Below are 19,584 nucleotides of genomic sequence, written 5' to 3'. Positions count from 1 at the left end.
ATTTGATACCTTTAAGAGCTAGAGCATTTCTTCTCTCATCCTTTACCAGCTTATTAACTTTAAGGCGTTCTCTATCTGTTAGACGGGTCCCATTTGTTATTACTGGTAAGAACATACAGTTTTTTCAACTATATTTATTGAAGGAGAATATACCTACTTGTTCCCCTATCTGATTTCAAAATCTTGTAAACCTCTGTTACATCCATTTTAAATAGATATTATACTCAGAGAAGAGCCATTTTTGCAGACATATATTAGCTATTTATATTGAGTTTTGCTTTAATTATACTTTGACAAGAGAGCAAACGACCATGGTAAGCTATACTGCAGTGGCTCGTAGTTGATAGCCATGGTCAGTATTTAAAGTTCCTACTTTACTCTGCTAATCTAAAAATCACAATATATAAAAGCATCTCAAAGCTGGGACCACCACAACAATGAAGTTCGATAATCTACGTATCTTCGTATTTCAACATCAATATCTAATTATATAATGATATGCAAGGCAATGGGCTAGATTACTATTAGCGTCCGCTAGCCGTATCTCACAAGCTTATTTTGATTTCGCTGCCAGTGAGATGCATCCTAATAAACAACACTGGTTGAATAATGAAAGAAGAAGCTTCTGATAAGAATACTGCGCCCTATGCGGTGTTGGCCGGTATATCGGATGAATTAGGGATGGGTCTGAAAAATTTAATGGAGACACATAATAAATTTCGTAATACTGAATCTAGCGCTTATGCTTTAGGATGGAAGTTACATACATTTACTGCTGGCGTTAAGGAAGCACGCCGCGAAGAGCATCTTACCAACATGGAAAGTAAGAAGAGTTAAGCACCTTTAAGCTGTTAAACATTTCATACTATAATTTATTAAATGTTACACTCTAGGTATCAAGATTCTATCTAGAACTTTTCTTGTTCTTTTTCTTTTTGTTTTTAGACTTTTTGGGTGTCGCAGGGGTCTTGAGATCCTGTTTGAGCTTCAATTCCTCAGCTGGTCTTTCAGAGTTTTCAGATATGATTTTATCCTCGGTAGGAGAAGTCGCTGGCTGATTCTCGCTTACAGCAGTTTCATTTTGATGGCCCTCGGAGTCCGCATTGGTCGATCCAGTGGATTCTAGTGCTTCTTTTATAGATTCAGGTTCACCTACATCATGGCCGTCAGTGCCAGGTTTTACCTCACCTTGGCTATCAACAGTCACTTCAGGTTCTGTTTCACCTTTGCCTTCATTTTCAGCTCGAGCTTCGGCTTCTGTATTGGCCTTTGTCTCCATGTTAGGGCTCGCGGATAGTTTGGGCTCAGGTTCTCGTTCTGGATCGTCCCTAGGCTCAGACTTTAATTCAGCCTGTGTCATAGGCTCATCCAGACTTTCTTCTTTTGTTTTTGGTTCACCCTCCATATTCTCTTCGGCTTCTAGTTGATTCATTTCCTTCCTAATTTCTTGCTCAGCCCCGTATGCAGTTTCAGGTTCGGTCCTTGGAAGATCTAGCTGAGCTTCTGGTTCAGGTTCAGACTCAGCTAGCTTTGGGTTTGAACTATCTTGCGCTGCATCCATATCTAATTCAGAAGATTCTGATGCAACTGCATCCTGCTTTGCGCTACTGCTTTCCAAATTTTCCGTTTCAATGGAGTACTGTTTTGGAGCAGAATCAGTGGCTCTTGTTCCATCTACGGCATCGGTGTTATCGTCATCGACCTGGTCTTTATCAGTCATAGTCTCTACTTTGATAGCTTCTACAGCAGACTCTTTGTCGGGTGTTGGATCCGTATGCTCGATTGATTGTATTTGGCTTTCGTCCTCAGGTGCAGGCATTGCATTAACATTTTCCCAGATGACCTCGGCCGAATTTCCAGAACCTTCAACGTGTGCAAGATTTTCCTTGAAATAATCGATGTCTTGGAGCATCCTCTTTTTTTCCCGCAGAGACTTGAAATCTGTCTGAATATATGCCTCCAGTAACCGTCTTTTGTAATTATCAAAAATTTGAGATGTAATCAACTAGAAATTTGTTAGTATGTATCGAACACGCTTTTAAGCAAATGCATTACAAATACTCACCAAATATGATTGTTTTGGTAGTATTTTTGACAAGATCTTCACCAAAATCGACGTTTCCTTGACTAGATCCTGCATATATTTGCTAACAGGGCCTGGGATTGACCAGTCTGTCTTCATGATAGCATTATAGTGAAGGTTCATCTTGTCACTCATAAGAGAAACAAACTTCTGGTGAACCTCGTGCCGATGATTCTCCAATTCCCCTAACAAAGCATCAAAATCATTCAAAACAGGCGAAGTAGGAGCAAGATGTCTTGCTGCAAACGACTTAATGAAAGGGAGCAGTGCCACTACGATGTTGACAGATTCCGATGACAAAGCCAGGTGTTTAGCTGTGATATGCTTCAGGCCAGCCGACCGAGTGGCACCTGCCCCAAGAATTAACTGAATAGCCCGAGAGTTGAATTTCTTTGCCAAATCTATCCAGTTGGTAACAACTTCAGTAGATAAGTGAGGAAGTAAGATCATTAATTTCAAATAATCTTCTGTGAACCGAATCAAGCATATAGCGGCTTTGGATATAATAAAACTGGAGTTTTCAACAAAAACATTACGAGGTAGCTTCTTCTCTGACGTCGATACTCCGCTAGAAATTAGACGAGATAACGGAATATCATCCTCCGACTCAGTAGGCGAAAGTATCTTTCTCAAAGCTGCTACCCACGGAGCAGGATCTTTTCCAGATTTACCGCTCTCAACGATTCTGTCGACAAGCGCCTGGAAATCTTTCGTGATCTCCTCTTCTCTCCATAAGTCTTTATCCATCAGCTCGGCAAGTTCTGACTCGTGTTTAGCATAAAACCGATCTAGGAACTGCTTAATAAATACGGATAGCATTCCTCGTAGCTCGTTGGATGGATCGCCACAAATAAGTTCACATTCTGCGAGATATATACCGTTTAATGCATAGAAGTTGATAAAATCTTGTAATCCATAGTTAACGGTTTGTTCACGACGAACCTTTAAAACCTTAGTCATTCTACTTTCAGAGTGGTTGATGACACTCAGTAGTAGATCACTAAGATCGATGACCGCTGTCCCCTTCGAATCGTCTAACGAAGCTGTTAGATCAAGCAAAAGTTTTTGTTGGGCAGAAAGTCTTCGATATAATTCAGAAAGAGAAATATAAATATCGGATACCATAGTTTCGGCTTCTCTGATAGTCATGGCTCTCAATGAAGTAGCTAATGACATACTCTTATCAGCCATTGATCGGTTAGTGCTATTTGAACTCATCGATACAGTATCACTCTTCGATGGCAGATTCATCCGGACCACATTTTTAACCATCTTTACAACAGATTCCTTATACTGATTGAAAGCTGTCGCGATATTATCAGATCGCTCCAATCCCCGTAGCTGTCGTATCAATGACTCTCTTAACTGAGTATCCTTGAGATAGCTTGTATTTGCAGCCGGATCACCATCCAAAATTTTGCCCAATCGTTGCAAGGTGTCAACCTTGGGAACCGAATCCATATGAGTTTGTAAATCCTTCAGCAATATATCTGAAAATTTGTTGCTGTAAATATCACCGGCCTTAGACCGCAATGTACACAGATTTTCTCTGAGATCTGCTAAACCGTGAACCGACCTTAGATCAACCAAAGGATACGACCAAGTGGTTATCCATTGTGATACTAGATCGTTACTACTATTTCCTTCAAGTAGTGCTTCAGAAGCATCGATTATATCCAAGGATTGATCCACGTCTGAACCTTCTAATAAAATCGACTCTGCGTTGTCGGCCTGCTCAAAAACTGTTGCTATTTGCAGCAATGATTCAGAGAGAGCTTCAACGTTCTGGCGCCTCTGACGAAGCTTTACTTGCTCAATTCCATGAAGAGCAATATCTTTGTCCGCGTATACAAGCTGCTCTTTCAGATACTGAATACGGGTTATACATTCTGAGGCACGTTCATTAATTGTTTTCAAATCCCCTAATGTAGAAAAAAAGGATTTAGATGCATTGGAAATTTCGTTAATGAGATGTAATTCGACAGTATCAATATACCAAGAAAGTTTCTCCTGAAGAATAGAGTTCGATGCAAGAATTTTGGGTACATCACTCTCGGTACCTTCATAGTCCTCATCCGATACCTTTATTGGAGGAGGGGAGCCACCATTACCTTGGATGATTTCAGACTTTTCGCTGACAATCCCAAAAACCTTCGGATTGTCCAACTGAAACTTCTCCTGGAAAAAGACCTCTGGAATGGTGGATAAAGGAGTCAAATCGGGCGTGTCTTGCCTGGTACCAGAATCATCGCCATCCGCAATGCTCTCACTATCTGATATGATAGCAGCACCATCATTTGAAGATACCGACATGGATACTCCTTTATCTGAAAGCAATGACAGAGTGTCATCGCTTAAAATTTTGGACCCGGTTGGTTCCAAACCAGTGCTGCCGGCCCCCTTTGATATTCGAGCTCCGTAAAATAATTCATACTCGGAAGAGATATCATTGAGTTTCTCCCTTAGTTCTTCTTTTTTAATTCTGGGTGTCGGGGCAAGAGTTACTGGTGGAATATCCTTAGAAGTAGGTGGCTTAAATGGAAATGATGAGCTACCACCAGTATTCATATTCCTTCTACCAAGCTGTGCCGGTGATGCATATGGATCGTTCGATACTGAGATGTTGTTCCCATCCACTAGATCAGCAATAGAGTTTGATCCCAGTCTATTTAGAGAATGGCCGACGCGATTGAGACCCACCGGAGTGAATGTAGATAGGGAGCCAGCACCGCCGGCTGTTGCGCTAAGGCTACTTGTCCCACTAATGATGCTGCTCGGACGCCTACTTCTTGAGCCTATAGAAGTGGACGAATTTCCCGCTACTGGGGCAAAAACAGGTGTTGATGGAGTAGACGAGTTTGATCCCGACATTCCTGTAAGAGTATAAGGAGCAGAGATTATAGATGTTCCACTATAGGTAGCAATTGCGGTCTAATTTCTGAAAAGATAGTTAACATTCACAATGCTGGCTATTCTCTAGGCTACTACACATAGTAGACGGCGATTGGGATTAAAACTTTGATTCAAGTTATGACCACGAGCTTAGCCGATAAATTTCGTCAAATTCACAGTAATTGATATCGAGAGAGATATCAGCTGAATCCCTTGAGTTTATATATACAACAGAAACAATGGAAGTAATCGCTGATTCGCCAAATAAATATAGTGAAAACCAAACTAGGCCCGTACGTGTCTATAACTGATTTCTGATCGATACAGGTGTTTAACGAATTGGTATCTGTATTGAAGTGGTGGAGGAATCCAGCTGGGGCCGATCCTAACCCACGTCCAAGCTTTAGTGCACTATAGAGGCGGACCGGGCCAAAATCACGTCAAAAAACCAAAATAATTAATTAATCTTCATAAAACATTATATTCTACAAAGATGCTAAGTAGTGAGATAAATAATTAAATAAATAAATCAGTAGGCGAGCCACCACAGTACGCCTAGACGAAAGAATTATTTCCAGTTTGCATTCCAAAGAGAATTCGCCAAACCCTTCGCGCTTGATACAGCACTGTTAATTCGTCCCAATCGTGGTCGGTTGTTGTCTTCGAGCAAAGCTGCCGCTGGGGACTCATCTCTCGAAGGTGGCGGCGAATTATCACTACTGACAACATTGACCTGACTAGAGTGTGTGGTTGCAACGGTCTTGCTAGCAGTTGGCGGTGGGGCTTGTAATCCTAGTGACAGCAATGGTTCGCCAGCCGGGGGAGTTGTTACTTTAGTTGGCACGGGGGCAGAGGTGTCTTCGACAAACTCACTCTCCGGAACGTTCATGTCATTAAAACTAGTAGTAGCCCCCTGGCTGGATGCTGCAGGAACACTGGGTAGACTGTCTAAAAGGACTGTTGTAGAAATGGAGTAGCTATTAGACAGCTCGCCCACGGCATTGGTAGTATCAGTTTGGGTTGGCGAAGTAGTGGAGACAGACACAATTGAATTACCAGTTGGGCCCTGTAAAATGTCCGATGAGCTGAGTGAATGACTCGGTGAGTGGCTAGGAGAAGGTGCCGGCGATACGTAAACAGAATTGTAATCATAAGTACTGTAAGCGTGACGATGGTTAACGGTATTGTGACTCATAGCAAAAGCAACAGAATTGGCAGTAGCCTGTTGTCGAGCCTCTCGTTCTGCCTCATCAACCTGATACTTCAAAGTAGTAGCAGGCAATAGGGCAATATTTCGATAGCTTCCTTTGGGTAGGTTATGGATAGATGCCGAAGACGCTGAACGGACCATGAAAAAGAATCCAGCATCGTCTTCTTCGTCCTCTTCTTCCCCATTGTCATCGTCAATCTCCTCATCTTCGTCTTCATCGTCATACTCATCTTCGTCCTGCTCAGAGTCTGAATCATCCGAGTCGCCGCCCAATCCGAACTGCGGTCTTCCCTCAGATTGCACTTTCTTGTGTTTCGAACTATGCCTTGATCTACCTCTATCTGACATCTTCCTGTCGCCTTCTTCGTCTTCATCATCAGAAAAAGAGTGGTCTACAGCAATACATTGCTCAACTCTATTGTTAAAGTGGATGTGTCTCACTTTAGCCGGGGCAGGTGGAGGGGATGGCTGGTTTGTCTCGTGGTTCGAGTTCACACCATGGTTGGCTGCATTCGACGCTATAACATTAGAGGTGCCTTGAGTACCCGAACTTATTGAAGAAATTGAACTACTGTCTCCCGCAGTGCTTCCACTAGGCGATAGCAAAAAATCATCGATCGCTCTATGACTATTTGCCGCCTGATAATATTGTTGATTTATGAGATGGGAAATGTTTTCGTTGGAATGACCGGCATGGGGACGATGTCTGTAGTTGTGATGTCTCAAATAGGTTGATACTCCATCGCCAGTTGAATGGTTGGAGGTCGCGGCATTGGCAGCTTCGTGAGTCATATTACGATGATGAGTGCAATTACATGTCGGGGTGCCATTGCAACTGTTGTGTGTAATAAGCGGCGGACGAGACAGCATCATCTGAGAAACACTTCTCTTTTTCAAAATCGGCTTGGCCGGGTGGGCACTGTGTGATGGAGAGGTGTTTCTACTATTTTCGTTACTGTCGCCAGCCTCGCTCTCAGGCCCGATATGAAGGTTAACAGATTTGCCCTTGTCGAGTCTCAAGTTATCCTTGGATCCAGGACCCTTGATTAAGCTCTTATTGTCGGGAGATATGGAGTATGTATGATGTGGTTCATCATATAGTGGCCCATATAGCCAAGTAACATCGTAATCTTTCAACCAATTCACACTTTCTGGTGCAACTGTTTTCAAGTTATATTTCGCCTTTGTCCAAGTTCTCCAAGAAGCGTTCTCGAGTCTGGCAGAGTTAGCCATGTCTTTTCTCCGCAACACGATATATCTCCACGAGGATGAAATATCACTTTCTTTCCAGTTATGAGACAAATAATCAACATGTCGTGAGGGCTCATACTGAATAACACTGTCATCTAAAGGAGGAACAATGATTTCAGGTGTGCCTGGTATTGAGGGAGACGACGATCCATATGAACCATGCTCGTCATCTTCTAGTGTAGATGAAGATGATGCTGATAATGCTGGAGTAACAATAGATGAAGTCGACTGTGGTTGTAGTTGTCTGGAGTCGGTTGCCTCTGGTTTAAGAGTTGTACTCGAAACATGTCCTATACTAGGTGGTGGTGATGGGGTTTGTTGTGACGGATTTGGGTTGGTTTGTTGATGCAATTTTGAGCTATTTGGAGCAGATGAAATAGGAGGGAAGTATGAATTAGTCAAGGTACTACTACTGGATGAAGATGAACTAACCACTGCCGGCGTATTACCGGGACTACCGGATTTTGCAGCAGCATGTAAATGAGGGTAGTCTTCCATGGTTCCCACTAAATCAGCCGCCATACTTGGTCTCATAGATGCATCGAAAAGACCCAAGCTTTTCGTTCGCTTTAAAGCAAATGACGACTTTTGAAACGAAGTCTCACAGTCAGCGGTGACTGCATTTGAAATTTCATCTAAATTAGTGTTCCTTACTTCTTCTTGTTGTTGTTGTTCTTGTTGACCTGTAGATATACTACCAGCTGCTATCACAGGATAAGCAGTGCCATTTGGCACACCTGTCATTGTGTAGTTAGAAGAAGATTGTTTTTGTTGAGCAGACTTGCTGACTGTATGCTGGCTTTTCAAATTAGATTGATCCAAACTCAATGCGACAGTAGCGTTGGCAGTTTTAACGTTTTTAACGGTTGAGAAACTATCAACACTAGTGGAATCAGCGGCACGACCAGTAACACTACTCGTCTTTTGTCCCCGGATAGTATCGATGCTTACGCTACTACCTTTAACCCGATCAAGTACCAGCACGTTATTAACTGGTTTGGCGTGATAGTCAGGGTTGGGGTTCTTTGCGTCGATAACGCCGTGTAGTATACGACTCGGTGATAAAGAAGTAGGAGCTGTGGCTGTAGATGTAGAAGCAGACGGCCAAGCAGATGATGCAGATGCAGGTGCAGCAGCAGCAGCAGTAGAGACAGAGGCAGCTGGTGGTAAAAATGTCGACGCCCCGCGTGACGAGAGATCTGATGGTGCTGACGATGGTGTGCTCGGTTTGGGGGTTAAAGCTGGCGGTTCGTTATCTAAGCCGAGTGAGAGTAGCGGTACTGCGTGAGAAGTACTGGATGAATTAGAAGACGATGCTGGTGAAGGAACCGAGCTATTGGGATGCTGCCGAGTCGGGCAACGAAACGAATGTGGTGACGGGCGGGCGTTTGAAATCGGACGTTGAACAGTCGGATTAGGATAAATTTGTGGATATGGTACCATCAAACTTCGAACTAATACGGTTGGGGTATCTGTATAGCTAGAAACTAAATGTGTTTTTGAACACTGGTAAGTATACTGCAACGCAGGAGCCGGCTTATCCTTGGACGAGTGTTTGTTGGACAAATATTAACCTCAAATTAATGGGATTCGACAACTGATATTCCCGATATTGGATTTGGCTTGGCTATTCAGTTAGTATAAATGGCGTAGATGGTCATAGACCGAAGAACAAGTTGATTGTAGCCCTGATACACAATGATAGATAAATCAATCATTAGTCAGGGTTGGCGATGCAAACAAAGTCGAAGTGATACAAAACTGTTTCATTAAATGATATTGATAAGATAGTTCAAGAAAACAAAAAAATCGTACCAAGAAGTCATACAAATGCTCAGCCCATATATTCCTCACGCAACACAACCAAACAGTGTTTTCCAGCAGTTGGCAAAACTTACAAAGCCGATCCAGAGTTGCAAGACAAGACCAGGAAAATACAAGCAAAAAAAACAAGTCCACTACAACAAGAGCCCTAATTGGTTGTTGGTGATTGAAAAATAGTAGACAAAGCCGAAGATGACCAGATGTTGAGTTGTGGTTATGGAGATGTTTTGTGGGGAAAAGATAATTGAAGGTCGGAATCAAAATAAAAATGGCCCAAAGCTAAAAATTTGTGAAACTCATCAATTATTACTGTATGCGTATAGATCCTACCCTACGGGGTATACGACTTAGTAGCGCATATCTTGACAGAATGGAGACTGGGATTTCAACGGTGTGCGATGGGCCGGAAGAAATCGTCCACCACCCAAATAATATTTTTCTAGGGACCTACCTTTGTCAGGGTTTTGAGTGCATATTTCTATATAGAGACTTTTCTAGAGTAATACATTTTAACCGTTGGGACATTACCTCCTAATAGGGGTTTCTAGTTGCTGATCTGCGTGTTCGCTGCACTTTGATTTGCGACCGATGTCTCATAAGAAGCATTGCCGCTTACCCCGAGGCACATTGTCCCGGCTTCTCCCGTGATCTTGCTGCGAACCCCAGAAGGAGGGGGATCTGACTGCAGCAAGCGGCGGTCAGGGGGTTGAAAAGATGTGGGTTGTGCTTCGTTTCAACGGGTATATTCCCACCCACTCTCCTATAATATTAATATGAACACCTGCCATATCTCCACGTGTCGCCACAATTGCTTTGAAGCAAAAGAGATATGTGAAATCAATAATGTTTCAGCGATGCAGGGAGCAGCTGTATAAGATGACCTGCCCCATACCCCTGCGGTGAGTGACCTTTGTGAAAACAAGCAGGCTGGTGATTAGTCTCTCGATACACAGGAATAGGTACGCGATTGAGAGTTTCTATTACACGACAGAATCGAATCTGCCTCCTTCTTTGTCTAAACAAAACTTAAACTATATTTGATCTAAGCCACCAGTCCATGTGTGAATGTGATTTCTCTCCGCATATTCTCCACTCACTGAAATGCACTGTGTGGGATAACCCCCACTAGTTCATTGCCGTTTATTTTTTAATTAATATAATCTCATCTGTACCTCAGCTTGGTTACTTGAATAGCAGTACTCATTAATAAATGCTGTTTATTGCGCCAATAATTAGCTTGTTCTGTGTATCTGATTTTATTATTAACGGAGGGTGGCCGGCTTCTTTCACTAACTACTCTATATCCAGGAACCTAGTTTAAAATTCGGTGCTTGACTTGGCTTGGCTTGACGGGCTCTATGGTGAGGCATGCTAGCGATGGCTAATTTTGATTTATTAATGGGTTGTATATATTACCTAAATCAGTAAAGATTATATGTTTGGAACATTCGATCGCGGAGAATTCGATCTCGATGCGGGGTAACGGAAGTGCTCAGTATGACTGGCTGGTGCTGATGTAAGTACTGTCAGTACTGTACCGATCCGATACTTCTCGACCTCACCACGCGAACAAAAAATCTGAAATAGTTACTACTTTTCTCACTGGCCAAGTAGTATATATGCAACGCGCCAGATTTCCTTGAATCACTCCAAAATGGCAGGTGAGTTCCGAGCAAAACCAAGGGGGGAAACAAACTGAACACCTCGTTGACCCCCCGCCATTTGCTCGCTGCATGTCGATGTCGGGGCACGGCAATGTTTCAGCCCGTTTCCCCACAAACCACTCGCATATCAGGGGTCTCGTGAGATTAGTGGTATGAGAGACGCATACCACCTGTCAAATCAGCCAGTCAACTTTAATTAACCGACGGGTCTTTGACCAGGACAACGGTAACTTCTTTTGAAGCTGTCGGCGTTAAGAAAACTGCCTCATACGTTATCACGCTCTCTAACCTGTCTACTTCAAGACAACAGCCTGATAAGTAAATCCTACGGTTTTATTTTTTTTTTTTGAGCTTGTCAGTGTTAATACGGGCGAGGACGTCTAACTTCGGAAAAACATAGCCAATCACGATATTTCAACTGTCTCGCTTACTTTAACATGTTCCAGCATCTGGCTAATGGTAGCAGTTCAGTCGTTCGTTATTCGGTAGTTCCTTTTTAATAAATAAGCAGATTAAATAATAGGCTAGTTAGTTATCAATGCATTTCTACTGTTTCTATGAGAGGGGCTCTTCTATTCACCCTTACTTGCCAATAGCCGGAAAGTATGTACGTTTTCAATTTGAATTTTCAAGGACGTAAGGACCTTGAACCCAGAAAACTTGGTAAAGTGACGTTGGCTAGTTGCTCAGTCTCAAACAAAAATCGATAATAAAAAGGAGGAGAAGACTAAATAAAGTCTGGCTCAATCAACAGCTAGAATTATAAACGTCATGCTAAGGGTTTGGGTGGTACCAAGGTGTGTCAATGTCAACCTATAGTATTTTAACACCCATTATCTGATTGTCAGAAGCTTTAATAATGACTGCTTGGTTTTTACTGACAAGATTATCAATTGCTTTCCGAAGAATGGTATCATCTATTCCAGCAAAATCTTGTGATGCTACAAGGTCTCCATGGGCAATTTCATAAAATGTCAGTACAGATCCTGTCTGTCCTGTAGAATCAACCCATCGTCTAATATCCGTAGCCCATTCATCAGGCCTCTTGAAATAGACAAAAATTTGCTGTTTGGAACTCGACTTTTCCCATTCAGCGTGACCCTTTTCAACCATATACTCAAAAATTAGCTTTATCGTTTCCTGTTTCAATGCTCTGTTGATGCGTGGGTTGGCAAACAGCTTGCTGTTGACATCGTCGCTACCATTCGACCCATTGAGAGAAGTACCACTTAATCCGTCTACCAAATCATTTTCAAGACTATTATTTTTTGTGCTTCCTACTGATAACTTCCATACTTTGTAATGTTGACAATATGCTAGAATGAGAGAGTCCCATGATGCCAGTTGTGATTTCCATGTTTGCTCATTTATCTGTTTTGTAAAAAAAGGTGGAAATTCAAATATCGAAGGATATTTGAAATCATCTTCGCTATCTATATTCGTCTCCATTTCTGGTATTCCGCAATAGTTATTAACTGTCTTGTGGGTCAGACGCCTTTGATTTCAACATATACTTGATCTGGGTTTGGGTTCCACTGGCTTATCAGCCTTCGTTGATCTATTTAGATTGTGTTTACCAGCGATTCACGGTTCTTCACATAAAAAAAAACCAACAAAAATACCAAATATGATGGATTATTTGGACCAGATTCTTGATGTCTCTACGTCGACTGTGGGCGAGTTGATGAATCACCGGTGTGGAGTTCCGCGAATTGCCAACTCTGCCACAATACTTTCCAGTGACGAAGTGCATTATTTAACCTTATACGAAGACCTTCGCGGACTGGAAGTCGATATTGAGTTACCAGAGTCTATTCCTAGCGAATTGACCAATCTTATACACCGTGCAAGATTTCATGAGTTAGTTCTAAATACTACACTGGGCGCCCTATCTGCCACCAAGGCTACGGCCTCCGGCGATAGAAACTCCATTGAAACGTGAGTACCAAGTTCAAGTAATTAGTTATATGCAAAATGCTAACTCCCTAGATCACTTATACCCCTACTTGAACACAGAGATGTTCTTTCCTCGCAAATAATTTTGCAGTCAAAAATTAATAAAAGTCTAGAAGATGAACTTGCTGAAGTGCAAACGCTAAACAGAAAACAAAGGACCATCAATCAGAATCTGGTCAATCTGATTATAAGCTTGACTGCGAACCTGAAACAAGAGCAGGAGAAGAAATTCTCGAAAGAACAGAAACTGAGATATAAAGAAGCGATTGCGGCATTGCGCGAAGCTGGTCTGCGGCAGTCTGTGCTTAACGAAACTATTGTAGCGGTAGTAGGTGCTGCGGGACTTGACTGGGCCCAAGATGACGAGATGCGAAAAGTCATTTTAAATTGCGGTGAGAGTGAAATGAGGGAGTCTGCACTATTAGAAAATGAGCTTTGGAGGTAACGCAGAAATTACACGAAACCTTCCTTCTGTTCGGGGTTAGCCTTTTAGCTAAAGATAGGTTCATGCGGAATGGCCTCAGTTGGCGTACATCTGGAATGGATGAAAAAAAAACTTGTACTATTTACATATGCTACATTTTGGTGTGGGACAAGCGTCACCGGTGATCAATTTCCAGAATATAGCCTGGAACTTACAACATCCCAATCAATAGATGCCCACCACTTCTCAAGATATTCAGTCTTACCAGATACTGAATAATCAGTGAGATAAGCATGTTCCCAGACGTTGGCAGCGAGAAGAGCAATATTAAAGTTCTTTTCCTTTGATCTGACTGCACCTGAAATAGCCTCGATACTCTGGTGAACCTCACTATCAATAATTCTATTAAGATCGAACAATTGTGCCCGAGCAATATGATAAGGAGTTCCAGCATTGTAACAGGACATGATGCCAAGTGACTTATCTGGGCCCTCAATCAAGAACACCCAACCATTACCCAATAGTAGGTCTGCAGCTAATAGAAATTGCTCGCGGAGCTCTTCTAGACTTCCAAATGACTTGTTAATTCTTGATTGTAGTAGGGCGCTTGGTTTGGTCTGATTAGTTTCAGGGCTGGTCAATGCTTGAAAAAACAAATGGTTGTTGTGAGCCTGGCTAGCATTGTTAAAAATATGTGCTTGGTCCGATTTAGTAGCCGTATTGAGGAGAATGTGCAAAGGAATTCTTGCTTCGTTGTCTGTGTCGACTGTGAGGTTGTTCAATTTAGTTAGTAAATGACTTTGGTGATCGTTCCAAGCTGTCTTGAAGCCTTCAGCAGAGTAGAGTCCTGGGATTCCGACCTGTTCATAATGATTCTGGTTTTTCAACTTGGGTACCGAGTGGATAAGACGTGTGACTGGCCTGCTTATGGTGGCCTTATTGCATGCTCTTATGGTGCTTCTGGCAAACATTTTCGATTCCTATGGCCAAGTTTAGATCATTGGAAACGAACATGAACATACCAGATGAAATTTCATTGTGATGTTAGGGTTCATGCATAGGGCTGAAGAAATACTTCGACATAGCTTGCATCACTGCGATGCAATTAGCTATTGAGGAATCTGAGAAATAGAAATGAAATATAGTAATCCTCAGTTGAGTGTGGGGAATTGGTATTGTTAGGGCTATATCATCATCCAAAATTACTATACGGGCCGTACTGCCAATTTGGAACCAGCGGACGTTGTGTTAACAAGTCAGGATTTTGCAATTGATCCAGCACTCACCTCTTATATAATTTGTGTGGATAAGGATAAGAAAAGCTTATGATAATACTACAAGTGTAATATTGTGATTCAGGTATATTCACCACAGTTCATCATAGATCTATGCAATGATGGACCCTGATTCCGGACCCTGCGGAGCGCGAAATGCTGTGCGGCTATCATTCAGATGCTCACATAGATCACTTACCTTCCTATTGCCTCCAAACCACAAACATTCAATGAGTTTTCTTCGCTTTAATAACCGTATTCGAGCTTCTACATTTAGAATACCAGTGCAAAATTTCATATCCACTGGCGGAGTCAAACAATTGCGATGCTATACGCCTGTTAGGCCAAGAGATCCACGGCCTCCGAGACGGAGAGTCGTAAGACAGTATCCGAACAGGGCTCAGGAAGGTTTAGATGCGGGTGAGATGCAAACCAGCCAGAGCAACCATATAAATCAGTCAGAATATGATCAACTTCAGGTAGAACAGAAAAATAGCTTGCAATATTCAAGCAATTTCACTGGCTATTCTCCCCAAGGGTATGCCCAGTGGGATACCCCTGTTAGCAATCCTGGTGGGGTCCTTCAACCTTCGGATGCTGTGGTATCGTTACTGTCATATCCCACTTTGGTTATGGAACGTAAAATAGAAATGATGAATGTTTTTCTTGGATTTGAACAAGCGAACAGATACGCAATTCTCGACCAGAATGGTGTCCATTTAGGATATATGGAAGAAGAAGACTTTGGCATTACGAAGGCAATTATGAGACAGATATATCGACTCCATAGACCATTCAGCGTGAGAGTATTAGATAGGCATGAAAACCATATTATGACAATTCGACGTCCATTCTCATTCATTAACTCACATATAAAAGCAATTCTTCCGAGTCCTGATGGGGATCCCGCTAATCAGGTTGTTATTGGCGAAACCAAACAACAGTGGCATTTATTTCGTAGGAAGTATAATCTGTTTTTGCAGTCTGCAGAGGAGAAGGATGTCTATGATCAATTTGGCAAGGTAGATGCCCCTTTCTTGGCTTTTAGTTTCCCAGTAGTTGATCGGGAAGGTGCAATTCTAGGTGTTGTCGACCGTAATTGGGTCGGCCTTGGCAGAGAACTATTTACTGACACCGGTGTTTATGTACTGCGAATGGATCCCTCGTCTTTTGATGAGATCCGTGATATCTACCCCAATCTAGGCGGTCCACTGACGCTCGATCAAAGAGCAGTTATGCTTGGTACAGCTGTGAGCATAGACTTTGATTACTTTTCCCGTCATTCTAATAGAGGGTATGTATTATTTCGACTTCTTTCGATGACAAATGTACTAACTTTTTAGCGGCTTATTCTCCTTCCACGACTATGAGTAGTTTAGTATTTAGAAATTGTCTTGTACGTGTGCTTTTGGCGCTAAGCTTCACATAGTGGTAATTCGAGTGTATATATATTTATGAATATCTCTCAGGTGGCTTAAATGCGTTAAACAGTATGCCACTGTCTGATAGCATTTGATGGCTCGATGACTTGTTCTGACTAAGAAGGAACTGATGATGTGAGACAGGATTGGTGTAAGCTGATTCAAACTCGGCCGTCCATCCATTATATGTCCAGGTTTGTCTATTTGTAGGTAATTGTCCATCTTCCTTCCCACTAATTATGGCGCTATTCTCCTCGTCTGCCTCGCTAAAATCAACTCCCTGGTTCTCTAATCCGTCATAGAAAGTGGTCAATGCTTGTTGTACCTCCAGGGATGATGGTAGAAGCCCTGATCCATAATGAGAAGATAGCGAAAACGATACAGGCATGATATAGAGAGGAGTTCGATCATTCCTTAGCTTTGAGAGATAGTAGTCCGATATTCTTGGTAGGCTTGGTGGCAGCGCGCAAAAATATTGATCATCTGCAATATTGGACATAAGAGTAGCTTCATCTTTAAATAAGTCTAGAGATTCAAATAATTGCTGTTCTGTCCAGATTTTCAGTAATTCATCGAGTTCCTCCCGATTTATATGGGGTTCCCATGCTAATGCGAACAACTGGATTATTCTGTCAGGTTCTACCCAATAGCCTCGGCCATGACTTCCTTGAGAACATTTCAAGTTCAGCCCGTGAATAATGTCATGGACCAGGTATAATAAATAGAGTCGTTTCCTTCTACGTGTCTTTATGGATCGAGAAAGTGCTGTCAAATATGTGATAAGAGAGTCAAATATAGGCGATGGACTAAGAGGTATTAATGATAATAAACAATGTCTACAGTCGCTGATATGCAAATTGGTACACCGATCAACAACACGATTTATGGAAGAGACGATATCATTTGTCACTTTGGAATGATCCGTTAGGGGTATGGTGTTGATTAAATGAGCGCACAGTTCTTCTTTAGCTTGAGAAACAATCAGGTCACTAAGTTTCATTAGATTAATCTTGTACATGGCAAACAGATGTCGCATGCTGCTATTCTTTATGCATAATCCGAGCCTCGCCAGCTTCACTATCTTATCTTTTGATCTACATACATTTTTCATGTAAACCGCCATCTGTTTATAAATTAATTCATTACTCGTCATAACTATATACAAAGAGAAGTTATTTATGGATTGGCTCTCTCGAGCGATTTTTGAGCATTCTCAAAATCATCTTCACTCACAAGCACGACACTTGTTAACGCGGTAGACAAATATCTTATGTGAACCATTTCCGTCTCTTGCGCAGAATCAGAAAATATGCTTGCCAGACCAGAAACAATACCAGTAGAATCCTCTGGCAACTTGCGCAAGTCAAATGAAACAGGCTGTACAAAATCCGTGGGTGAACCAAGGAGTAAATGTGAAGGAAAGAGTGAAGCTGTATCACTATCAACCAAAAATGATATTTCGGATCCTGAAATAATAGTCAGGGAAAAGAAATTCGGTGGAGATAGCAAAATTCTCACAATGGATAAATAGACGTCGTTACTTTCTCTATTTCCCTTTGCAAGTACACCAGCACGCGCACCTGTCAACAGTAATTTTGTAGATGCATCCACTAATGGAGCTACATTATAGGTCTGGAATAGCTCTAAAGTCTTCTCCTTTAGAGAATTTTTCGAGTCTTCAGAGCTACTGTCAACTGTCGTGTTTTCTCCATATGCTTTTAATGCTGGAGAACTCTCGTCGGATATTGAAATGTACGAATTAGAAATATCAGAGAATATAAAATTCTGAGATTCCAGCGTCTTTATTACTCGATGCCTTTCACGAACCGGCACCAGTACATAGTCTGAGAAATAAGTAGCGATAAAAAATATCGGGATCCCTGCAGATGATAGTGGATAACTAATAGTCAATACGCTTGATCCCGTGTCCTGTCCATCGCAGTCCACTTTAATGGCAACATACTCATCCTTGATAACTTGCACATTCAAAGGTTTACCGACACTTGATAAAGTATCCCCAAATAAAAGCTTTACTAGTTGAGTTGGACAAATGACAGAGCACTCAATAGGCGTAAATGATATATTTATAAAGTCCTCTAGGAGGTCGCAGAGCTCCTCGATATCTTGACTTGGCGGTAAGCTCGATATTGGCGTGGAAACATTTGAATTATCCTCAACGTGATGCAGGGACAGCCGTTTTTGTGCGTTACTCTCTGATACTGATGGGCTCGGAGGAGTGCTAAAGCCATCATTCTGAAGACCGGTCCAGCTACCACTTCCATTCCTAAGCTCATCATCCCGTTCCTTTTGCTTTCTCAACTCAGCTTTCCAAGTTCCAAGTGCTAATCTCAGAATTCCTTGGCAAAACTGGGGATAGCATGCAAGTGGAATGGATATCAAGCTAAGCGACGTATCAAATAGTTCAACTTGAATATTCATGATTAAAAGGAGCCAACAATCTTGGCTTTTAATATTGCTCTTCTTTCAATTTTGGCCAACCTTAGAAGCCAATGGTATGAAGGGGTGTCTATTCGAGTCCTGAAATTTGTTGTTTTGATGTTGGTTTCAATGAACCAAGAGTGCCAGGCCCCACTCGTACCTGTCCAATATTAAAATCTAATCTTTAAAAGCAATACCGGCAATTTATCTTTGTATAAATAGTTGCAAAAACCTTCCTTACAGGTCGCCTATTTCATATTTGTGAGTCACAAATACAAATACAATTACACCAGACAGAACTTGGAAGCCAGCTAACTTTATCTACCTAGCAGCTTTTATTAAGGACTCATGCCGACCTGTAGCCAGAAATGGATATGTCTGCAGATCTACTCGGAACGTGGTTTAGGTATCTTCGGCGATACAGATGTGTCAGATCTACAAGCAGATTGCCGTGCTGAACAGACCCTGAAAACATCAGTTAAAACCTGAGACTCTCTTGATAGTCTAACTTGATAAAACTTGAAGTATGGCACTTTTTTGTATCTCGAACTTATTTGAACTGCTCGTTTAATCTTGAGAGATTTATGCCCTATTCAAAGTGCGGAGTTTCCGTTTGCTTCAGAACTGGTGTAACTGATATTTTATTATACGACATAATCTGTTTTATTTTGTCTAGCGCGTTTTACTACGTCCGAGCTCCTTACCGAAAGACCGTTTCATTATCTGCATGCTGTGTGCACATATTGTATGATGTGTAAAGTTTAAGTTTGAGCAATGAGAAATGTTGCAAGTCTTCCGCTATTATCCTGTTTTCAGATAGACAAGAGATAAGAGATAACAGACACATGTACCATTGCATGATATTCCTATGAATTGAGAACCCTTGCCCGGTGCTTCTGTATAGAATTCTGCATATTGCCGTAATAGAACTCTGGAATATTTCATATCTCACTCGAGATAATGTCTATGACAAGCATAGCATGTCTTAAGGGATCAAGACTAAGTGGACGTAAAATCACGTCTGGGCTCTGGTTGTGGTATGTTGATCTTTGGCAACAACCTTGCACCACAGTGCGCCTAGGTAACAAACATACGGCTGAGAACCTACTACCCCTGTCAGTTATGTATACAATTATTTAAAAATTA

General features: G+C 41.9%; 7 protein-coding genes across 7 annotated transcripts; 1 reads left to right on the top strand and 6 right to left on the bottom strand.

Annotated features, from left to right (window-relative positions):
* Positions 1-904: 904 nt before the first annotated feature.
* AWJ20_1605 (uncharacterized protein) lies at positions 905-1,912 on the bottom strand (the record flags this gene model as incomplete). The annotated part of the gene is made up of 1 exon (XM_018878499.1): positions 905-1,912. The coding sequence occupies one exon, from the start codon at positions 1,910-1,912 to the stop codon at positions 905-907; it is 1,008 nt and encodes a 335-aa protein (XP_018735796.1).
* Positions 1,913-2,038: 126 nt separating this feature from the next.
* On the bottom strand, positions 2,039-4,954 carry VPS54 (Vps54p; the record flags this gene model as incomplete). Its single annotated transcript, XM_018878498.1, has 1 exon — positions 2,039-4,954. One exon carries the CDS (start codon positions 4,952-4,954, stop codon positions 2,039-2,041), a length of 2,916 nt encoding a protein of 971 aa, XP_018735795.1.
* A 589-nt stretch (positions 4,955-5,543) lies between these two features.
* REG1 (protein phosphatase regulator REG1) lies at positions 5,544-8,879 on the bottom strand (the record flags this gene model as incomplete). Its single annotated transcript, XM_018878497.1, has 1 exon — positions 5,544-8,879. The coding sequence occupies one exon, from the start codon at positions 8,877-8,879 to the stop codon at positions 5,544-5,546; it is 3,336 nt and encodes a 1,111-aa protein (XP_018735794.1).
* A 2,858-nt stretch (positions 8,880-11,737) lies between these two features.
* VPS25 (ESCRT-II subunit protein VPS25) lies at positions 11,738-12,373 on the bottom strand (the record flags this gene model as incomplete). Its single annotated transcript, XM_018878496.1, has 1 exon — positions 11,738-12,373. One exon carries the CDS (start codon positions 12,371-12,373, stop codon positions 11,738-11,740), a length of 636 nt encoding a protein of 211 aa, XP_018735793.1.
* A 1,116-nt stretch (positions 12,374-13,489) lies between these two features.
* Positions 13,490-14,275, bottom strand: RSM26 (mitochondrial 37S ribosomal protein RSM26; the record flags this gene model as incomplete). The annotated part of the gene is made up of 1 exon (XM_018878495.1): positions 13,490-14,275. One exon carries the CDS (start codon positions 14,273-14,275, stop codon positions 13,490-13,492), a length of 786 nt encoding a protein of 261 aa, XP_018735792.1.
* A 533-nt stretch (positions 14,276-14,808) lies between these two features.
* Positions 14,809-15,921, top strand: AIM25 (Aim25p; the record flags this gene model as incomplete). The annotated part of the gene is made up of 1 exon (XM_018878494.1): positions 14,809-15,921. The coding sequence occupies one exon, from the start codon at positions 14,809-14,811 to the stop codon at positions 15,919-15,921; it is 1,113 nt and encodes a 370-aa protein (XP_018735791.1).
* A 1,254-nt stretch (positions 15,922-17,175) lies between these two features.
* Positions 17,176-18,438, bottom strand: AWJ20_1599 (uncharacterized protein; the record flags this gene model as incomplete). The annotated part of the gene is made up of 1 exon (XM_018878491.1): positions 17,176-18,438. The coding sequence occupies one exon, from the start codon at positions 18,436-18,438 to the stop codon at positions 17,176-17,178; it is 1,263 nt and encodes a 420-aa protein (XP_018735790.1).
* Between the last annotated feature and the right edge of the window lie 1,146 nt (positions 18,439-19,584).

Source organism: Sugiyamaella lignohabitans, chromosome A, assembly GCF_001640025.1.
Source record: "Sugiyamaella lignohabitans strain CBS 10342 chromosome A, complete sequence".
Taxonomy (NCBI): Eukaryota; Fungi; Ascomycota; class Dipodascomycetes; order Dipodascales; family Trichomonascaceae; genus Sugiyamaella; species Sugiyamaella lignohabitans.
The sequence above is the reverse complement of the archived record's forward strand: the minus strand, read 5'-3'. Positions and strand labels throughout refer to the sequence as shown.